General features: G+C 36.5%; 4 protein-coding genes across 5 annotated transcripts in view; 2 read left to right on the top strand and 2 right to left on the bottom strand.

Moving 5' to 3' along the window:
• Window positions 1–5,663, top strand: part of kiaa1143 (KIAA1143 ortholog) — a 28,913-nt gene extending 23,250 nt beyond the window's left edge. Inside the window, exons 2-4 of the mRNA XM_084385061.1 lie at window positions 2,151–2,324; window positions 2,502–2,655; window positions 4,839–5,663. Of these exons, the coding sequence (XP_084241187.1) occupies window positions 2,217–2,324; window positions 2,502–2,655; window positions 4,839–5,047 (471 nt within the window). The 5' untranslated portion in view covers window positions 2,151–2,216 and the 3' untranslated portion in view covers window positions 5,048–5,663. The remainder of the gene's footprint in view (window positions 1–2,150; window positions 2,325–2,501; window positions 2,656–4,838) is intronic.
• On the bottom strand, window positions 227–1,552 carry tmem42a (transmembrane protein 42a). The gene is made up of 3 exons (XM_084385062.1): window positions 1,237–1,552; window positions 906–1,052; window positions 227–828 (listed from the first exon to the last, which is right to left on the bottom strand). The coding sequence occupies exons 1-3, from the start codon at window positions 1,408–1,410 to the stop codon at window positions 685–687; spliced, it is 465 nt and encodes a 154-aa protein (XP_084241188.1). The 5' UTR covers window positions 1,411–1,552; the 3' UTR covers window positions 227–684.
• A 794-nt stretch (window positions 5,664–6,457) lies between the features above and the next one.
• Window positions 6,458–16,759, bottom strand: gpd1l (glycerol-3-phosphate dehydrogenase 1 like). The gene is made up of 8 exons (XM_084386058.1): window positions 16,587–16,759; window positions 16,036–16,213; window positions 15,800–15,940; window positions 14,417–14,555; window positions 11,478–11,590; window positions 9,572–9,808; window positions 9,320–9,426; window positions 6,458–8,088 (listed from the first exon to the last, which is right to left on the bottom strand). Exons 1-8 carry the CDS (start codon window positions 16,628–16,630, stop codon window positions 7,992–7,994), a joined length of 1,056 nt encoding a protein of 351 aa, XP_084242184.1. The 5' UTR covers window positions 16,631–16,759; the 3' UTR covers window positions 6,458–7,991.
• A 1,005-nt stretch (window positions 16,760–17,764) lies between these two features.
• osbpl10b (oxysterol binding protein-like 10b) overlaps window positions 17,765–22,296 on the top strand; it is a 50,166-nt gene continuing 45,634 nt past the window's right edge. The window contains exons 1-2 of one of the 2 annotated variants that reach the window (XM_084385785.1): window positions 17,765–18,203; window positions 20,836–21,011. In XM_084385785.1, coding sequence (XP_084241911.1) covers window positions 17,992–18,203; window positions 20,836–21,011 — 388 coding nt within the window. In that variant the 5' untranslated portion in view covers window positions 17,765–17,991. The remainder of the gene's footprint in view (window positions 18,204–20,835; window positions 21,012–22,296) is intronic. The other variant, XM_084385784.1, reaches the window with a different exon arrangement.

Raw genomic sequence — 22,296 nt, forward strand, 5'->3', positions numbered from 1 at the left:
TTTTTAAAATACATGTGGATTTTTTTTAAAGCATATTTTGCTTATCAGGTGATATTTAATCCAAATATAATTTATATGAATTAAACAGTGTAATGTATGATTATTTAAAAAAATATAAGAAAATGAATGTATCTGAGTGTGCATCCTGTTCACTACCTGGTTTTACTTTGAAAGACTTGAAAACAAATGTATCAGAGAAACATTAAGTTTAGCAGTGAGACAAAATGAGATCCACAGCTGTATTTGGTCAAATATACAGCAAAAATAAAAAATACAGCGTGTTTGTGTATCAGCATTATATATTTACAAAGTATGACATACATATTTAAGGTAGTAGTAACCAAGAGTATAAATTCATTTATTATAAACTTGCATAATGTGCCCTTGACGGCTGAAGTATGCATTAACCTACGTGAATGAGGCAGGACTGTAGGCACAAAGTGAGACACATTTCAAGGCTTTGCATCGTGTCATTATTAACATTACCATGATGCACATAGCACAATAATAAATTAACTACAAAGATCTTATAAAACAATCCCATGACAGAAATACAAACATTCAGCACATATCATACAGTTGTGCATAATTCTTATTAGCTTTACATAGTTTAAGTTACACACCATCTGACTTTTGATTGATTTGACTTCAAGCATTAGATAAGGCAGTGTTTGTGGTGTTCTGTCACTCATATTTCTTATCCACATTTTCCTGTGGAGCCTGAGGAGTCGATCCATGCAAGACAAGAAGCCCTGTCAGGGTCAAAACGATTCCAACCCACCACAACGTGGCATGAGTTTCGCCAAAGATCACATGTCCAAGGAAAGCCTGGGAAAAAGACAATGCATATTAAATGAGTAAGTAACTAGTTTCTAATATGAACTTGAGGGTTCGAGCAATCTTACAGAGAAGATAAAATTTGAGGCAGTGGTGGTCACAGTGGCCCGGGCAGAGGAAGACGAGTGTCGGAGGGCTTTGGCGAAGAAGGTCCACATCACAGCATTGCAGGTGAACAGAAGACCACCACAAAGCAGCCGCAGAGGTATATGTAACTGTGATTAATGACAACATAATATGACATTATGTTCATTGTTCATTTAAGGTGAGACACTACAGGCAAAAACAGTGGTTTTTTTATGCATCTGTCAATTTTGAGATTTTGGCTTTTCATAAAGTGTAAACTCAATCAACTGGGGAAGTATGGTGATATCTATTATCTAATAGAAGAACACTTACCCAGTCACAAGCTGTGGTATCAACTCCTGTAGTGTTTCCCTGTCCATCTATCCAGATCAGCACTGTTTCACACACACCTTTCAGATAATCAGCACCCAAGGATAACTTAGCAGAAGATGATGCTAAAGCTGCCAAAAACCCCGCGATCAACGCATAAAACACCCCAGGCAACATAATTCCAGCTCGGTCCTAATGCCTCACCCAGACTTGACTATGGTAACACCACTACTTTACCACCATCTTTAACATTTTAAGACATCAAATGATAATGAAACTTCCTACTGTGCATCACAGAAATAGGTAGAACAGGTAGAGTGACAGTCAGCATGAATCACGTGGTCAATAATGGACGGGACTTAAAAAAAAAAAACATGCACTGTTGACCTAAATAAAAACGTCGTATTTTACATCTTCACCCCGTGTAATTGCTTTTTAATGTTGAGGTGTCATTACTTATGTGAAAATGATCACCTAGAGTAGACCACTGTTGAAAAATATGTAGGCGTCTTGTGATGCGTGTTACTTTTCTCAATGCTGTTCATAATGGACCAATCACAATCGTTTGTGATCACTGCATAATCACAGATTTGTAAAAAAATCAGTTTGTCGGAATTGCTTTTTTGGATTTACATTTGTAACAAATAATAGCTATTAAAATCTATACCTAATCGATTATACAATTTAGTATACAAATGTTTCAAATCGGGGGGAAAACACACTCCGTAATATAAACGGGGCTCAATGGAGAATTCGTCTTTCTGAGCCGCCAAGCGCCTCTTGAGGAAAATAAATGTCGTGGAAAGTTATTAGGCAGCAACGTTTGCTGCTCAATGTAAGAATTCACGAAGGCGCGCGCTGATTGGTAATTCACAGGCACTTATTGATGACGCAAAATTTACACGCCTGGCTTTTGTGTGTTTAGTGTATGTGAAACATTAAGCACGTTTACAGTTTATCGGTCTGATTTGAACTAAAACACAATGAGTAAAAAGGGTAACGTATCATGGGTGAAGCCAGCCGAACCATCTTTTCTGAAGAAATTTAAGAATGATGTTGGTTATAAAGAAGGGCCGACAGTGGACACTAAGGTAAGTGTTGTTAGTCACATTGGTCATGCCTCAAAACATAGTGAGATGCTAGCGTAAAAATGCTATCTGAACGCATGTCTCCTAAATGTTGTCTATGTAGGCAGCTCATAGGTTTTCAGACGGCCTCTGTTGTATTGCTGTTTAGTGTAGGAAATGAAGTAAATGTTGTTGTTGCAGAAGCAGCAGATGCCGCAGTGTGATGATGGTGATAGTGCTGACAGTGATCGGGAGGACGAGATGCCGCAGGTCGTGGTCTTGAAGAAGGGAGATCTGAGTGCTGAAGAGGTTCTGAAAGTCAAAAAAGACACAAAGGACACAGACTCAGACACAGGTAATGCGTTGTACGTGCGTTGCTTTCATGGATAAGAATGTGATCAAACCAAACCTTTCTTGCAATTCTAAGTAAATTCTTGATGATGACCCACATACTCTAAATGTAATAATTATCTCAATTACAATTAAATAAAGGTGCATGTTTTATATATATATATATACATATATACATATATATATATATATATATATATATATATATATATATATACAGTGCAATGCATAAGTGAATACACCCATGCTAAAGTTGACTAAAAAGAGGAATAAAAAATCATATTTTGGAAATTGAACTTAATGCCTTAATTTAAAAAATTAGGAAAAATCCAACCTTTAAGGACACCAATTTTCTTTGTGAATGAATAATGTATCGTAAATAAATAAATGTTCTTCCTTAAAATACATGGTGCATAAGTGAGTACACCCCTATGTTAAATTCCCATAGAGGCAGGCAGATTTTTATTTTTAAGTATTTTTTTAATTTTTTTTTAGGATACTATGCATCCTGATAAAGTTCCCTTGGCCTTTGGAATTAAAATAGCCCCACATCATCACATAGCCTTCACCATACCTAGAGATTGGCATGGTTTTATTTCAGTTAGCCTAAAAGCTAGTTTGATTTGCATTGAGAGATGATCTTATGGAAAGTACCCCATGCCAATCTCTAGGTATGGTGAATGCTATGTGATGATGTGGGGCTATTTTAATTCCAAAGGCCAAGGGAACTTTATCAGGATGCATAGTATCCTAAAAAAAAAAATTTAAAAAATACTTAAAAATAAAAATCTGCCTGCCTCTATGGGAATTTAACATAGGGGTGTACTCACTTATGCACCATGTATTTTAAGGAAGAACATTTATTTATTTACGATGCATTATTCATTCACAAAGAAAATTGGTGTCCTTAAAGGTTGGATTTTTCCTAATTTTTTAAATTAAGGCATTAAGTTCAATTTCCAAAATATGATTTTTTATTCCTCTTTTTAGTCAACTTTAGCATGGGTGTATTCACTTATGCATTGCACTGTATATATATATATATATATATATATATATACATATATACATATATATATATATATATATAGAATAGAATAGAATAGAATCGGGCATTTATATAGCGCTTTCATATGTACTACTGTACACCCAAAGCGCTTTACAATCATGTCAGGGGATCTCTCCTCAACCACCACCAGTGTGCAGCATCCACTTGGATGATGCGACGGCAGCCACAGTACAACGGCGCCAGTGCGCTCACCACACACCGGATATAGGTGGAGAGAGGAGAGAGAGTGATAGAGCCAATTCAATGTAAGGGGATTATTAGGAGGCCATGATTGGTAAGGGCCAATGGTGTGTGGCCATGACACATACATATACATACACACACACTCACTTTTTATTATTTTTAACGTTTCATAATATAGCTGTAGTTCTTTCATAAAACGAGTACAATAAATATTGGTACAGTATTCACATTAAAAGATGTTATTCTTAAGAAAGGGTTTAATTGTTTAACGACACTGACATATTTAGGTATTCCATCTAAATATTGATTTTGTTAATTAAATGTATTAAATATTTTAGTCCTCCACATTCCTTTCCGAGTTGTTGTGTGTTGCTCAGACTGAATGTGGTTGATGGCAGACTTTTTTACTTGCATAAAAATGAAAAGAAAGAAAGAAGATATTTACGCAAGCTCTTTGACCTTTTGCTGTGAAATTGCAGTCACATTCTGAGTATTTAAATTGCTTAGCGGCTGTTCTCAAAGCTTGTGCAATGGGAATTTGTTCTCATTGTATTGACTACTGTGACGGATTGAATTTTTCATTTCACAGTGTCATTTTATTTGTCTTTTCACTGAAGAAAATTATTCAGTAACATAAATAATTACTAGTAGACAAGTTTTATTATGTGCTTTTATTTGAGAGTGAGCAAATATGCAATTACATTTTTCAGTTGGCTTCTTTAAATTTTATATTATTTCTGTCTAGTTACTGGTCTGTTAATGATAGTTACTTGCGACGCATATAAATGTTTCTTATAACAAAGTTTGCAGGTAGATTTGTAGAGGTCTGTGAGTTATGACGGGAAAAGTAAAAAATCGATCCAGTCTCCCTTAATGTTCTGGTGTTCAGTGAGTATAAAGTCATTCATTAAAGTAAATGCTTTCATTTTCTCCAGATGAACAGCCTCCATCTGATGGAAAGATCGTCTTTAAGAAGCCTGTCAAACGCTCCTCTGATAAATTCAAAGGCATTACGGCCAGCTCTAGCAAGAAGAAGAAGAAAAGCGAGGATGGCGACAAGAAAGAGTCAAAAGCTGGTGTGAAGGTGAAGAACAACAGTCTGCTGTCTTTTGGTGATGATGATGATGATGATGAGGAAGACTAGTTTGACATGGATTCGAGCATTTCTTTTGGTCAGATTGTGTCTCAGACTGGTCCTTGAAATGACCAATCTGCTCTTTTAAAAATGTATTTCTGTGTGTGTAGATGGTGATAGATGTATATAGATGTTTGTGAGAGTGATCAAGTCCATGCAGCTTATTTGTTAAATAATTTTGTTAAACGGGTCATTATGAGCCTCTGAAGGATCATCATTAGCAGGAAGTAACTATATATAACAACATCAGAATCATTAATAATGACAGTTTTTTAAAAACTGTGATGATAAACGTATGGGCATAAAGAGAGACAAAAACATCTGGAACAATCAGAAATTAAAATATGATAGAAAATGGAACATGGAGGTTGATTTCAAAGAGGCTATTCAGTGTTTCATAGAAATGAAACGGTCCTGTTAGAGATGTCCAACAGGATGTACATATATGGCTTCTATGAAGGAGCTGTGCAGTTACCCTTTTTATCTTTGTTTTAGGTTTTTGTTTTGCAAAACGTTGACACTCAAAGTCCCTGATTCGGGGACTTTTGCAGTTGTATTTTATTATACATTGTGTCCCATTTAGAGGAAAGAAAATGCATTCTGGAATAAAATGTTTTTAACACCATTTGTCTTGTGCTGCAACTTGAAATTCTGAAGATAAATCATGTGTCTGTGTTCAGGAAGAAATCTCATTAAAAAAAATCTAAATAGGATATTTTATCAGCATTATCAGGTTGAGTGAAATTACACTTTAAGAAGAAGAAAATTTTTTTTAATAAATAAAGGAATAAATACAGCCAATAGTGTTTGGCACAGACACATTGATATTAATATATAACCTCCTGTATATTTTGTGGTTCTCGAACTTTTTGTCTCAAAAGCCTGTCTAATATCATATCCAAAGGACCCCTATATAATAACAGATAATATAATAACTATAATATACTTACACATACATATTACATTTGATATATATATATATATATATATATTGTGTGTGTGTAAATTAACCACAATTTATTTTGTTATAGGCCTACCATAAGTTTTAATTGCATGTTATTGAGTTATTGAGAGGGTAAATCTTTTTTTATTACATATTGATTGTATTTTAATTTAGGTACTTTTAATGAATTCAAACCATAAAAATAATATAATTTGAGTTTTCATTTCTTCATCCACATAACTTGTGATCTACATTTACATATTGATTATAATAATATATTTTATATATCTATGTAAAAAATATTTAATATAGATAGTTTTAATTAATACAAAAAAATTATGTAATATGAGTTTTCAGTTCTTCTTCCACATAACTTGTGATCTACAATCTAAACTGTGACACATCTTATGCTACTTTAGGATCTTAAAATGTTGCTTCATATTTAAACCAAGATCAATGCATTAATGAAACAAACATTTAGCACGGAGATATTTTTTATTGGTTTCTTTCAAAAGCAGCATTTGTTTAAAGTTCAGCCTTGATGACGTTAGTTAGAACAACTTGCAAAGATGATCACATTCTCAGAGGAGAGAATACAGGACGGGTTCATAAAACAACGGAGCAGTTTTATAGTTCACCCACTGGAGTGTTACACTGAGCTCACTGCAACATTTGCACGGGTTAATACTTTTATATGATTCAAACTCTTACATGAACACTGAAAAAATAAAAACAACACAGGAATAATAGACACACTGTAACAGCTACATGCTAAGAGCTAATCTTTTTGTGTTAGGTTAGGTATGACCTAACCGATACAGTGCTAAAAAAAGGCCATTATGGATTCAAACACTAGCTGCTCACTCACCTAACAAGCTCCCTTGTTTGAGAACTACAGATCTCATTCCTTCATTCTTTTCATAGTACAAATACAGATTAAGTATTTTTAATGCTAATCTCCATAAAGATGCGAGTACTAAAACGGTAACGTGAACTGCTGTTCAGCTTTTCAGGATTACTACATCAACGATTAGGGGTTTCAAACAAGATGTTAATGCATTCCTGAAGCTTAGATATGCAACAATGTATTATTTTAACACTAACACAATAAAAGTTGTAGTCAACAATGTTGTTCTTAAAAGCACTCAGTCCTAAAAGGGGTTTGCTGGGACGTTGAGATGACAGATTTGAGCCCCTTTTATAGAATATATTGTCATTTAAAACAAAACAAACTCAAACCCAAAGTGAGTCCATTCAAATATGATTTGAACTGTCTGAGAAATGTTCCTGACCAGTAAGGCATCTTCACATTTAAAGAAATCTAAATCTAATGTCTCCCAAAATGTTAGGTGTAAATGGCAGTTTCAACATTTATCAACATGAAACAATCAAAACTGAAATGATGAATGTGTACACTTAGTATTAAACCTAGCTTGTGCCCTTGTGTCGAACGATGTGTAAAAGTACCCCCCGTTTTCTGTTTAATTAAGGATAGTGGTATTGTGCTGGTTCAACAGGATATTAACACTCATGCAATTCATTGATTATAACGGAGGCGTTCTAGTCGTGTCGTGTTGCTCTCAATGTGGACGTGGAGTGAGAGTTTATGATTAGATCTCTCTATGGTCATTTCATAAAAATAAAAATAGGCATTTCATCTCATCTGTCAGTGAGGTGATATTGTGGACCAACCACAAGAGGGCAGTCAGACAGAGAGAAAATAGTTAAAAACTCCATATTGGCTCAAACAGAGTGAACAACACATGGCTTTTCCAAAAGAAAAACTGAGTACATTCTGTCACGTACAAAACCTGCGAGGTCGGAGGCAAACCCCTGAGTTCAAGCCTAATCATTAGTCAAAAACTGGAAAAGAGAAGCTTAAAATATAACATTGTATGTGTATATAATAGAAAATGAGAAGTGTTAGAGGTAGGACCACCTAACAGACCGTAGTGGGTGGGGGGTGGAGGAGGGGGGCAGTCGCCGGGGGTTCTGGTCCCTGTGAGACACTCACAGGTGCTCTGGATGGCTCTGCATGCAAGTGATCATGTCCTGAACCGGTTTGTCCTCGAAACAGATCTGATAAACAGCCGTGAACAGGGGGAACCTGGAGAATAATGCAGATTTGAGATGTCACCAATTTTGCAAATGCATCTTGACAAAGAACATTGTGACCTAGAGCGAGTCATTTAAATGCCAGGTTGCTCCAGGGGGATTGTCACTGCAGTAGACATGTTCTGTAAGTCACTCTGAATAATACACAGTCTGTTAAATGAAGAATAGTACAATGCATCCAGATTTTTTAGACGATAAAAGCACAAATCCCACCTTCTAATAGGCACAATACCGTTCAAAAGTGAAAGAAGCCTCTTATTGACACCAAGGCTGAATTTATTTAATTCAAATTACAGTAAAATCAGGTATATTGTGAAATATTAATACAATTTAAAATACCTGTTCTCTATTTTAATACATTTTAAAACTTAATCTATTCCTGTGATGCAAAGCTGAATTTCAGTCTTCAGTGTCACATGATCCTTCAGAAATCATTCTAATATGCTGATTTGATGCTCAAGAAACATTTCTTATTATTATTATCAATGTTGAAAACAGTTGTGCTGCTTAATATTTTGTGGAAACTTTTCTTTCAGGATTCTTTGATGAATAGAAAGAAATTTTGCAACATTCTAAATGCCTGTTTTGAACAAATTCACACATCTTTGCTGAATTAAAATGTATTAAAATGTAGCCTTTTAAACGGTAGTGTATGTAAGATATATTTTTATCAAAAAAAATCAATTAAAAAAAAAATCAATAAAATGAACATTCTAAAATTAGCAAGTAGCAACAAATGTCCGTACTTTCTCTAAAATGGAAATTATCATTAAAATCATGTTATAATTTTGACATTCTGGCACATTTTTAAAAAGTATTTAATTGGTATTTTTATTTTGTTTGCAAGAATTACTAGAAAAATCACCACACTTTTCAGATGCTTCGACAAAATAATAATTCCATACATAAAAAAAAAAAAAAAAAAAGAGATTTTCACTCTGCAAATACTTATTTTTAATGCATAAGGACAGACACAGGGGGATAAAATGATGCATCAAAAAGAAGCACATTTATAAAATTCTAGAATCAGATCTCTTTTATATGGACTGTATTGCTAGGATACAATTTTTTTACTTTTTTTAAAGATTTTTATTCAGTATTGTGTCACGTGCATGAACACCACGTCAGGAGAATGTCAACCGACATAAAGGCTAATGCAAATATATAATACTATAAATAATACAGTTATAATAATATGACAGCCAAAAAATGGTTACACATACTTATCAACTAGGCCCTTCTGTTTGAGGATGTGATAAACCTCAGCAGAAGTCAATGGTCCCTGAAGCTTTTGTCCATTTAACATCTCCTTCTCCAGTTCCTCGATGCTCTGAAAGAAAAATAAATCTGTATTGATCTTTTCTGCATCAGCAAATGTGCCTAATGCTCAGCATCTTCCTTCAATCCATAAACCGTACATTACATGCCATCAGGCAAGTGGAGAAAGACAGAAACGGATCGGGTTTTCTGTTTACCTTCCCTGTCCTGGCAAAAGCCTCTGCCACGCGACGGTTTCGTCCTCCGTAGCAGGTGGTGATGAGGTCAGCCACGCCGCAGCTCTCGAGGAATGTGGCGGAGGACACGGAATCGTCTTTGCTGAAGAGTTTGGCGAAAGCGATCATCTCCATCAAGCCCAGCCGGATGACGGCGGCTTTGGTGTTGTCTCCACACTGCAGACCGTCACAGAAGCCTGCGCCCACCGCAACAATGTTCTGAAACAGGGACAAATAAGGATGGAAAGGTTATTAGAATGCCAGAATGGTGCAACGCATCCAGCACTTTCCAGAAATATGGTACAAATTAGTGTCAAGCCTATTAACTTTGTGCGCAATAAAAGCATAAATCCTGCTTTCCTATATTATATACACTACTGTTCAAAAGTTTGGTATTTGTACGATTTTTTTTTATGCTCACAAGGCTGCATTTATTTGATTAAAAACAGTAAAATTGTGAAATATTATTTCAATTTAAAATAACTTTTCTATTTTAATATACTTTAAAATGTAATTTATTCCTGTGATTGCAAAGCTGAATTCTTATTAGTCATTACTTTAGTTTTCAACTAATGGTAAAATAAGCAAGCAAGGGTTATTAGAATACCAGTAAGATCTAAATTGGGGGTTCTGCGCATCAAACTTCCGTATTCATTTAAACAGGTTGCATCACTTCCGGTTCTGTCTTCTTTCTTTATTTCAGGTCTTTTGTATAGAGCAGGTTTACTCAAGATACCTTTAAAAGGAGCAAGCAAAGATAAGCATAACCGATGTCCATTGCATATGCAGATTGATATCTAAAAATAAATTTATTTTTCTTCTTCTCACTAACATTTAGATAATAAAACAAACAAAAAAACTAGGTTTGCTGATTACCTCAAAAGTCCATAGATATCGCCGTCAGTTCGTACTGCCGTTAACACTTTCTCCGACAAGCAGATGCAATGAGACATGTTTTCCTGTTTGTTTATGTGACGTTCGGCATACAGCCTATTGGTAGCTTTGGCAAATCAAATACTGATGGACTTTACATAAATATTCTGGGCTGGACATGTCTATGTGCAGAATCTATGGCAGATATACAATTACGTAGAAAAAGAATGTAACAAATAACCAACAGATGATTCACTTAGAAAAGTAGTCCCACTTCAAAATTATGATGCAAACAACTTTACAGCTGATGCACAAATTTTCAGCAGAGAGGAAGAGAATAAGTTAGATTTGGGTCTATTTATCAAAGCTTAAAGCTATAATTTGGCTTTAGAAGACACATTTGGACCATTTTTACAATACTTTCATGGTACTTTTCTGTGTCTTTGGAGGCTGACAGCTTAAATTCCCATTCACTTTTATTATATGGGGGAAAAAGTACATTATTTAACATGTTACAAAAAAAAAACAAATCATAATATATTATGGGGTTGCAACAACATTATTTACGTTTTATTTATTTACCGTCATGTCGTTCCAAACCTGTATGACTTTCTTCTGCAGAACACAAAAGAGGTTTTGAAGAATGTTGGTCACAAAACAGTTTTGTTGGCCACTGACTTCCATTGTATGGATAAAAATAATGCCACTGAGACATTTCTAAAAACTTATTTTATGCTCCACAGAAGAAAGAAAGTCAAAGTTTTGCGAATGAATGATCCCTTTAGGTTGTAAAAACCCCAGAATATTTGTCAAAGCTTGCCAATGTTACAACGATTTTTACAATGTATTTACGAGGAGCAAGACAGCGGCCTTACAGCATCTAATTGTAAATTCAGCAGCGCAAGCTCTCTTCTTTACACAGAGGTCTGAGTCGTGCCCCCGAAGCCCTGCATCTCAGGTGCCTGCATCCAGATATTTCCCTTGGGATGAGCAGCAAGACAAGACTGATATTTACCTTGAGGGCTCCACAGAGCTCTACTGTGTCAGCATCATCCACCACGGTGATTCTGAAATTAGGCGTCTGCAGGAGCTCTTTGAACAAGTGGCCGTTCTCCAACACCTTGCTGCCTGTGGATCGAAGAAAATGTTTGTTGAGATTTCCCATGGTTCTTTTTAGCAAGTTACTATGTGTACTACAGTACACCCATTTAAACATGAGAGTGAATCCCATATATTTTCATTGTGTGTGTGTACGGAACACAGTTTGCACCAGAAATTGCGATGACTGACATTGTGGTAATCACCATAGCAATGTTCTGCTGCCTTGTGTGTTTGGTATCCGCTATTTTTGATCAAAGTAATATTACAGTATCCAAAGACTCATTTTATATATATATATTAGTGCTGTCAACGTTAACGCATGCGATTAATTTTTGTCTGGTTTAACGTGTTAAAATATTTAACGCAATTAACGCAGCATCCGTTTTTTCTGCCATCCGTTGGCTAGCTTTACATTATATGATCACGCTCTTATTCATTTAAATGCTTTTAAACATTTCAAGCGCGGCAAGACAAAAGAGAAAGCGCTGTCTGTGAATGTCTTTATGTGACACACACACACACACACACACACACACACACACACACACACAATGCATAGACAGGGCGCCAGAATCCAGTTCTCTTTCGCGCTTGAACTAACAATAACAATCCCAAAATGTCAGTTTTGTCGATTATCCTCATAAGAGCAGTCTTAAATGATTTATATAAAGTCTAAAATGAACGAAGAGTTGCGAGAGAATGAGGCGCGCGTGTGAGATCCATAGACAGTACGGTATATAAACGGTGAGATCCGCGTGTCTGTCTGCTCTTAAAGGGACAGCAGCCAATAAAGCTTCCTGTCAGTAAAGTTAAAGAACAAAGGGAACAGAGAAAATGACTCACTGCTGTTGACTAAATAACTTTTGTAGCTTTAATAAGGATTAACTATTTAATTTATAGTTTATGCAGTGCAGACTGCATATAACTTTGATAACTTTATTACAGTATATTTCCTAACTGTTAAGACAGGAAGGGCACGAATAAATATGACATTTATTATGGGTTTATGTTAGCATTGTTTTAAGTTCACTTAAATTAAAAAGTGTTATATTTTTGAAGCCTAATAAATGTGAAAAAGAAAAAAAATCAATAGCTGTATTAATATCAGTAATACTGGCCTTCATTCATAAAAAGATGCCATTAAAAAATTATTTAAAATATACTGTCTTTATGTTGTTTCTACATTAATTTGATTAACTGTGAAATTATTACATTATAAAATATATTAAAAACGTACAAAAACATTTCTTTTTTTATTGCGATTAATCACAGAAAAAATGTGTGATTAATCTAGTTAAAGTTTTTAATCGATTGACAGCACTAATATATATATATATATATATATATATATATATATATATATATATATGTTATACTATTTTAACTAAATCATTGCCAACAGAGCCGTCTTGTTTAGTCTATTCTTGGAAGGATACTTCGCAGAGCGTTCTCTTGAAGTGTTGCCATATCCACTTATTATAAGCGTTGTTGGGCTTGTTGTAAAGTGATCAAGTTTATGGAGTTATTAAAGTGGGAAGGTGCAGGTCACACTAGTTTGGTCTTATTTATCTAACATCTCTAACGTGCATTTAAACATGTCATTAAAGGGGTCCTATATTGCCTTTTCACTTTTTCAACTTTAGTTAGTCTGTAATGTTGCTGTTTAAGCATAAAAAAAGACCTGCAAGGTTACAAAGCTCAAAGTCCAGCACATAAAGTCTGAGACTTCTCAGCATTCTTCAGTCCTGAACATCCTGTCTGCATGGAAGAGGATTCTCAAGGTTTGACCAAAACTTGGGCTGTGTCCAAAATAGCCCCCTATACCCTCATTCACTATTTCCTACATTAGTCCGTTTAATACAAAGCTCAAAGTACTACGTGTTTTTTCCGGATCTTATGAAGTCATAATGTTACTCATTAAAATAATCCCCGCACAAGGAATATGCAAAAAATGGGATGAGGCCTGGCTGAGCTGTGTTAGAGAAGACGATGTTGTCGCTATATCAAAGAGACACTGGTTTTTTTCACCCCGTTCCCAAAACGGAGCAGTTCTCACTATGTTGGGACAATCTGTTGTTTATGGATCAAAACTTGTAAGTATGTCTTAGTATTTGTAGTTGTGTTTTCTATTAACAGTTCCAAATATACGTTTTATGTTGTTGTTACGCTGTAAATGTTGTGGGCAGAGCTTTGCCTGCGCTCACCTGCTAGCCAACATTAGTGTTGATGTAGTGTTTACTGCAGCTTTTGTAAGCTCTCGCTTTTGTAAGACTGTTCACCGCCCCTTAAGAAAATTAACCATTAACCATTCTTAAGTCTGAATCAGGCTTGAAATTGACACCATACTTAATATTTACACCTGAGCAGATGAAACTCACGGTAAGGTAAGGGGCGTGACATTTCCCAAACACGTGGTGTCAATCACAACATACTGGGACAGCTAACCAATCACAGCACATTTCGTATTTCGGAAGTAGGGGCTTCATCGAACTAATGATGCGTTCGAGCCAGAGTGGAGAGAGAGGTGCTGTAATAATGTAAAATATGTGAAATATAATGTGTTTATGAACAATCAAGCATGAAAGCATCTAGTACACACCAAAAACAAAATCTAGACTAAAAAGGGCATAATAGGACCCCTTTAACAACTGGTTGTCCAGTTCGGTTTCGTACACAATGCTAATTTTTGTAAATGCGGTTGTCACTCCTGCAAATTACTGAACTTTGTGTACACAGAACAGGATTAAGCGTTAACAGGTGAACTGAATTTACCCACAGTGTGTTATATATGGTATATGTGGTTCCTTACAAGCGCCACTATCTACAGTATTTTCACAGTTTACATTCACTCACCAATGGTGCTCTCGCAGAACTTCTCGGCCGCCACTTCATTGGCAATGTTGGCCCCCATTAGGACACTGACATCGATGCCCATTTTTTCCCGGATGATGTCAGAGATGAGCTTCAATCCTTCTGGTCCTTCATCTATGCCCTACAAAGAAGGAAAAAAGAGAGAATTCTATCAACACCAACGCTTTTTTAATGTAGCATCACACCATTTCCCCCTCAGTAGATATAACTCTGAAACACAGATGTTAGGAGGACCATCTTTGCCTAATGACTCAAAAAATGAGGAGGAACACCAAAGCAGAACAAAAATAATAAGGGAGGTGGAATGAGTACACAAGAAATGGGCAGAAATCTGAAAAAGAAAACAGACAAACCATATCTTTTCAAATTAAACACGGAACACCGTGAGAAATTTAATGAGGCTACTTTTCAAATAGCGAAGTGAAGAAGATACATTTAATTTGGAGAGGTACAACTACAGAGATGAAGCCCTTAGTGGCATAGTCAGTAACAGGAGACAAACTAGCACCAGGAGGTAATTTGCACGCAAAGAGTTTGCCAGCAGGACAGAGCGCCCTTTTTTTACCCATGAGTCACTCCACATATGGTGCTCTGTGCTGAGCTTTTAAAAAGACAAAGTCTGAGACTTCTCAGCATTCTTCAGTCCTGAACATCCTGTCTGCATGAAAGAGGATTCTCAAGGTTTGACCAAAACTTGGGATGTGTCCGAAATAGCCCCCTATACCCTCATTCACTATTTCCTACATCAGTCCACTAATAAAGTTCACTGGAGGGAGAGCATGATGAGTGAGTGAATAGTTTGTGCTTGCTGTTTAATAATCATTTGAAATTTAGCAAACCTGCAGCTTGAAAAGATTTATCTTGAACTCTGTCATGGAAACTACGTATAAACCTTAATTAAACAATTTAACAATCAATTAAAAAGGAACTTACACCTGTATGGTATTACGCTGTACCCACATTAGACCAGCGGTTTGGAAAATTGATGGATGGATGATTCAGCTGCGGGCACCATCTTCTGGTCAGGCGCGGGAATTCATTCAGTGTGCGACCCTCACAATGCATTATGGGTATTCTCTAGCCGTTGAGCATACATCGGTTGTACACTCGGTATTGCAATGCATTGTGGGATTGCATTAGTGCACAGTCACACACATTAGGAGTAGTGAGTAGTGAACACTGTGGAGTGGTTGGGTGAGTCTTTTCCTGCCGGTATTGAGAATCAAACCCGTGACCTTACAAGTCCAACTCTCTAACCATTAGGCCACAACTAGCCCATAATAAAACCTTCCCTCTTCAGTACAGCTTAGGAAGCCTTTCAAAAAGCACTACAAGTCAATTCTGTACAACGCAGAGTATTCTCACTTTGATTAGTGTAATTCCACGAGCCTTCTCCGAAATGCAGCCGATCATCTCATCGCACAGTTTCCGGATGAATTGGTGAGGGACCACGAAAACCAGGAGGTCGGCACCATCCGCGGCATCCCGAAGCTGCGGCACAGCAACCTACCGGAAAAACAGCATTAATCTGACACTTATTTCCACATCAGATCAAGCTAGCGTAAAACAATATTTATGCACCCCACCCATTGTCTTCTTACCACATTCTCTGGGAGTTTGTAGCCTGGAAGATACTTGACATTCTCGTGCTCTGTGTTGATGATCTCAGAAAGCTTTTTGCCATTGACCATTTCTTCATACACCCACATCTTGACTGTTGTGGCAAAGCACTGGAGTTTCTGTGCATTGGAGCCAATAATTCTTGCAATAGCAGAGCCCCTTGGCACAGTACAACACAACAGTATCTTTAATCAAAATGCCAGTCTGTTGTTAAACAGCAGTTCACTGAGACGTTTCAAGCAGGGTTTACAACCCTGAGAGGCTGTTTTGCCAGCTGCAATCAAATGAGTGTTATGCAGCATGCAGCTCATCAGATCAAGTCATTAATCACTTGATTTTGCCCAGAATAACAATGTTTAACATAAGGACCTGAATATCGATATGAATACGCATGCAATTAAACTTGTGCTCCAGTTAATGTAAGTATTCTTCTCTTGAGCTATAGCAGTTGGTCCACGCCATATGTTCTATATATTAATCTCATTACCAATCACATATTGATCATATCTTATCATTACACGTTCATACTCACCAGTTTCCTGAACCAACAATACATACTTTCAGCGGAGCAGCCATCGCCACCTTTGCGATCAACTAGCGGATAAATGTTTCAAGTAATATAGGAAATAATACTATAAAGTCAAGCAGTTTCTCGGTGGGAGGGAACGTGCTGGTCCACTTTTGACTGCGTCATCAATGATATCTAGGAATTCTGGGAGTTGTAGTTTTTTTCTCTCATTTCCACAGGTTTCTTTTAGATGTTTAAAATAGTTGCTGTAAAAACCTTGACACACATTGGAGGATCATTTAATGCAGTTTATGTGTATAGCGCTTTTATGGAAATAATTAGGCTATCCATTCTACTTGAGCAGATTAAACCTTATAGATAAACACATTGTGAATTTGTTTTTAACAATAGCCTATTCATTAAACCTAATAGCTCATTATATTAATATCCATTACATTTATGCATCCTTTTTTTCTTTCTTTCTTTCTTTCTTTCTTTCTTTCTTTCTTTCTTTCTTTCTTTCTTTCTTTCTTTCTTTCTTTCTTTCTTTCTTTCGCAGGTTGCTCATAGAACTAACAACATTTACACCTATTCCATATTTCTTTTTGCAATGTGGTGGTCAAAACTTGGAAACTTTTTTACTCCTCACATCTTTTGTTTTAGCCTTTTCTGTAAAGACTTTGATCTACTTTTGTCTCAGATCCACAATTTCAAATGCTAAAATATGAAAATATAAAAACATGAATGGATTTTTTTTTTGTGTGTGTGGAAATTATTATTATTATTATTATTATTATTATTATTAATTACGACATCACAGTATAATTTTCACCCCAACGAACAGATAATAACATAATACAGAAAAAAGTTGAAAATATAAATCATAAATTAATCTAATCAGCAGAAATTAGCGTCAGAAAGACAAATGAGTCGGGTAACTGTTACTTGCAAAATAATTGTAAGTCTACTAACATTTTTCAAGAGTTTATTTTAAATAAATAAATAAATAATAAGGTACGTTTTTTTAAATAATTTTTTAAAATATTTGTACACTTATTCATTATTTAATTTGTATTGTTTTATTTCGTTTATTTATTATTATTTCACTTATTTCATTCCTTTTATAATTTCTTCGTGCCTATGATAATGAGGGGGGTGTGGCTTTGCGTTCACTCGTCTCGCCTTTCTGATGCAGCATTCCTGTTTGAGGAGAGCGGGAGGGGAGTGACCACACACTGATTCCAATGGAAACACAGAGAAGCCCATTAAAGAGTCCAAGGCAAGGCAGCAAGATAAAAAAATGAAAGTAATCTCCAATCACGTCCTCTCCATACGATGATCATTTTAACAGTATCTTTGGTTTGGTTTTGAAACTGTGCTTTGGATTTTGAATCGTGATATATTGTATGATCCAGAGTTTGGAATAATCATGGAAAAAACACTGAACGTGTCGCATTCAGGGAGCAGTAGAGGAAAGTGGTCCGCGGATCTGGGGAATCCCGCACAGAGACAGACAAGAAGCGGCTCGTATAGTCCGGAATCAGGGGCTGTTTCGGACACTCATCCACCTCAGACCCAGAAGAGACACTTGGAGGGGGTTTTGAACAAATACACCAATTTATTACAAGGTTGGCAGAGCAGGTAAAGAGTTTTTTTGGCGTTTGCTCACTCTTTCTAACTTTTAAACCCTTACTAAATGTTTGTCGTGGCAGACTTATAGTCCAATATGATGAAGTATCCAGTATCTGGATCAAAGAATGAAGACACGTCATCTTCCAGCAATGCAAAGAAAGCGGTCTATTCCAATGCAATATGACGCTATGCATGAATGAAATTATATCTTTCACTGTTTCCCTTTTTGGGATTCTCCCCCTGTTGATGCTGAGCATATGAGCAGCTTTATCTTCGTACTTGCATCGAATCTTATGTTGAGTTTTGGTCAAATATGGCACAAGTATAAAAATTTATTAATGAAATTAATGTCGATCCGTTATGACATCATGCATGAAAGTAAACAGTTTGGTCTTATATATATATATATATATATATATATATATATATATATATGCATGAATGTAAAATCTTTGTTTGATGATTCTCCTAAAGGTTTTTGATTTGGACATCACTCTATATTATCTCAAATAAAATATTTTTGATCAAATAAGACTCAAGTAATGTTGCATTTTGTAAAATCTGATGCAATCTATTGAGATAGAAAATCCTTCTTAGTTTGCCTACCTGTTATCTAAGTTCTGGTCTTATGTAATAGGCGATTCTCTTGTGATTTGATTTATCCTACAGTCTTATTGCAGATATGTATTGTATATTATAATTGCATTAGTATGCTGGTTGTATCTCTACAAAATAACACAAAGTCTAATCTGGAAGGTTTTCTGCTTTTTAAAAACACATCAAAATATCATGATTTCAAGATAGTCCTATGTTTTAGAGAATGAAAGAGTCTTATTTGTAGTCAGGAATCTAAATGTGAAATGAGCCCTTTAGCAGCTGAGCTGTGCAGAAACACTCCAAAGCAAGAGCCTCTCATTGAAAGCTGGAGGTTTTTTGTTTTTGTGGGATTTCATGGTTGTGTGTTCTGCAGGGTTGAGTGCAGCACAGCCCACAGTTAAGGCTCTTTCATCTGGGAGAGAGACTATGACTCATCCGTGATGGGAAATCCCTCACATCTATAATGTTGTGCTCATTCTCTTGCTTAGTCCAACAATCGATAAGGAAACAGGCCAAGCAAATAACGAGCATCAGGACCGGAGGGTTACTCGCCCTCCGCAATGGCTCAGAAATAGCCCTCACGTTAACCCCAGCACTAGTCACTGTTTAGTGCTTAATGATTTGTGGGTGTGTGTGTGACAGAGAGAGGTTTCCACACCACTCAATATTTTGACCTGATGAGAATTGGGCCTTGGAGAGAATAACTTACTGAAAAGAACCGCTAAGAGAATGTCTATCACAAATGAAATTAATTCACCCACTGACAGACACACGAGAGCATGTTAGCACAGTTCGAGTTTGATTATGTTACATAATGTTATGCTATTCTTTGTAAAACCATGCATTTTTGAATAGCATGTAAATAACATAGAAATGGTATTACCGGTATAACGTATTATACAATACATTGTGCCATGGTACCAGCATATATATATATATATTTGAAATGTGACCAAAAAAAAAAAGTAAACATTGTTATTAAAATATATAGATAAACAATTTATGTGTATATATTTTTTTTATTCAATGGCCTGGTTTCACAGACAGGGCTTAGATTAAGCTAAGCAGCTTTTATAAACTTGCCTTTGAATGAAACATTACTGGTGTACAAAACAATGGCAAAAGATTTTCAGTTAAAAAAGCTCAAACATGCATTTTAGTCTTAAGCCTTGTTTTTGAAACTGGGGGTATATTTTTTAAAGGGTGAGGGTCTTTGTCTTTGTCTTTTTTTCACACTGGGGAATGAGGTTATGTAAGCAAATGTCACCAAAGGTCCACAGTGATTGTCTGTCCTCCGCCATCAAAAGCAATGCATTTGTTGCCGCTTTGATCTTCATACTTTTAGCTGCTCTTTATAATAATGATGTGTGTATGCCTAGCTTTCAGAGACCCCATCAGAGAGACCGTGGAAGAGAAACTGGCAGCACATCCATTTTGTACTAAGAGGGTGGCTGTTGTGTTATAGCACCCAAACCGTGTGATTACAGTCCATTCCCTGCAGAGTTACGATCCCGTATAAAGCTCCTCTCTGGTTGGCTCTGACAGTGGGGAACCAGACATGGCATGTAATGCATCATGAATAATGAGATAGAAAGAGAGAGACAGTAATAATGGCCACCGTAAAGGCTTTTTGTTGTAGGCCAGTTATACTGCATGTATGTAGTTGTGTTTTCTAAGGCAAGCATCACTGTTACTACTGCTCATTCTTTTGAAGTATTAAACTACTGCTCATTCTTTTGAAGTATTAAACTTTGGTGCATACTGTAACTCGCCCGACAGGTTTCTGTTACAGACATAAATAATACCTCAATTCATGCAGCGTTTTGAGAAGAAGTGCTGCTACTTTTCTAAGCGATCAGACTTAGTATTTTCAACCACTCAGAAAATTTGAGCAACCTCATAGCAATGCTCTGGCAACCAACAAGAAGAACACCCTAGAAAATGCATATAATGGGATACACTCACACATCAGGCATCACTCGCTGTCAAAATCCAGGTTAGTTGTAATGCCATCATCTTCTCCTCTCTGTCTTTCGTCATGCAGGTACTTTGTGTTGGACCCTGAGCTTGGCCAACTTCAGTATTTCATCAATGAGCACAATAAGGACCAGAAGCCACGAGGGTCTCTGCCCCTCATTGGCTCCTCGGTGGCCCTAAGCGACGAGTTTCCCTTCATGTTCACAGTCTATGCTGCGAATGGAGATCTCTTCAAACTGCGGGGTGAGTGTCCTCTCGCCTTCGTGGGTTTTAATCTTTTGCTTTTAACATGGTCATTTGTGTCCGATTTGATCCCTCCCGTCTCTATTATCCTTTAACTTGAGTCACCTTGTGCTATGTCTCTTAAGGAACAATCGCTTTGAAATCTGTTTTCCCCTCAAGCATCCCCCTTTATCTGTGATTTACTTGTCCACGCTCACCCTTTCTTTCCCGCCAGCTATTTATACATCAGATTAGATCTCTATACTTCTCCCTCTCTGTCATCTCAAGTACGCCAAGAGTCTTTTCATGGTTGGCATTCACTGTATGCCACAATTTTTTATGATGGTTTTACATCAAAATTCTCTGTCGGTTCGGGGCGACTTTGAGAACTCATTTAGACTGTATCAGGAGTTTACAAGCAAAATGCTCCTAGCCAAATCGGCCATTTGTAACAAAGGCAATTTCGGAGAGGTTGTGAGAGGATGAATTTCGCAGGAAATAAGCTGTCACCTCCAGCATTATTCCCAGCAGTTTGACAGAGCCTCGTCTGCTCCCAGTGTTCCAGTCTTCTGAAATGATAATCTTCAGGTGCTGTTTTTCTCATTTCACACCTTCCCTCAATCTTACCCCAGGTAACAGACAAGCCACAAATTGAGTTTTTTGGTCTTGTGTCGGTGAAAATACTTGCATTTATTCTACCTGGGTAACCATACAATACCTAATGGTTTATCATAGGCTATATAAAAACCCTGTCTGATATGCAACTTCAGCGTGTGCCGAAATGTTAGTAATTATTCACTGAAAATCATAAAATATGGAGCTTATGACATTTAGTTTCATAGGATAAAAAAGACAGATTATTTCCATGTTTTTTTTTTTGCCACAAGATTATGTTTTATGTACGGAAAGCTTCTCGGACACACACGCACACAGAAACCTGTTGTCATCGCTGCTCTGATGAGTTTTTGGAGTAAAATAGTTTAGCAACTTAAAAGCTACATGACATTTCTCTCTAGCGAGGTAATAATAGCACTGTTCTTGAAGCAGGTAAACGTATAGTTTCACTATTAGTAGAGTTGCTGCTTCCGAACTCTGTTAAGAGATGCACAGACTCAGGTAATTCACACACGCTTAATCTCTCTCTCTCTCTCTCTCTCTCTCTCTCTCTCTCTCTCTCTCTCTCTCTCTCATTAGTCTGCTGTCAATGGCTCAAGCCTCCGTTACTAGCTCTAAAATTACATTTTGGAATTAGCAATGGAAGTGTGGAATGAGATGCGTAAGAAATTAGTCCTACACACACGAGCGT

Source organism: Rutilus rutilus (genome assembly GCF_951802725.1).
Source record: "Rutilus rutilus genome assembly, chromosome: 17".
Lineage (NCBI taxonomy): Eukaryota > Metazoa > Chordata > Actinopteri > Cypriniformes > Leuciscidae > Rutilus > Rutilus rutilus.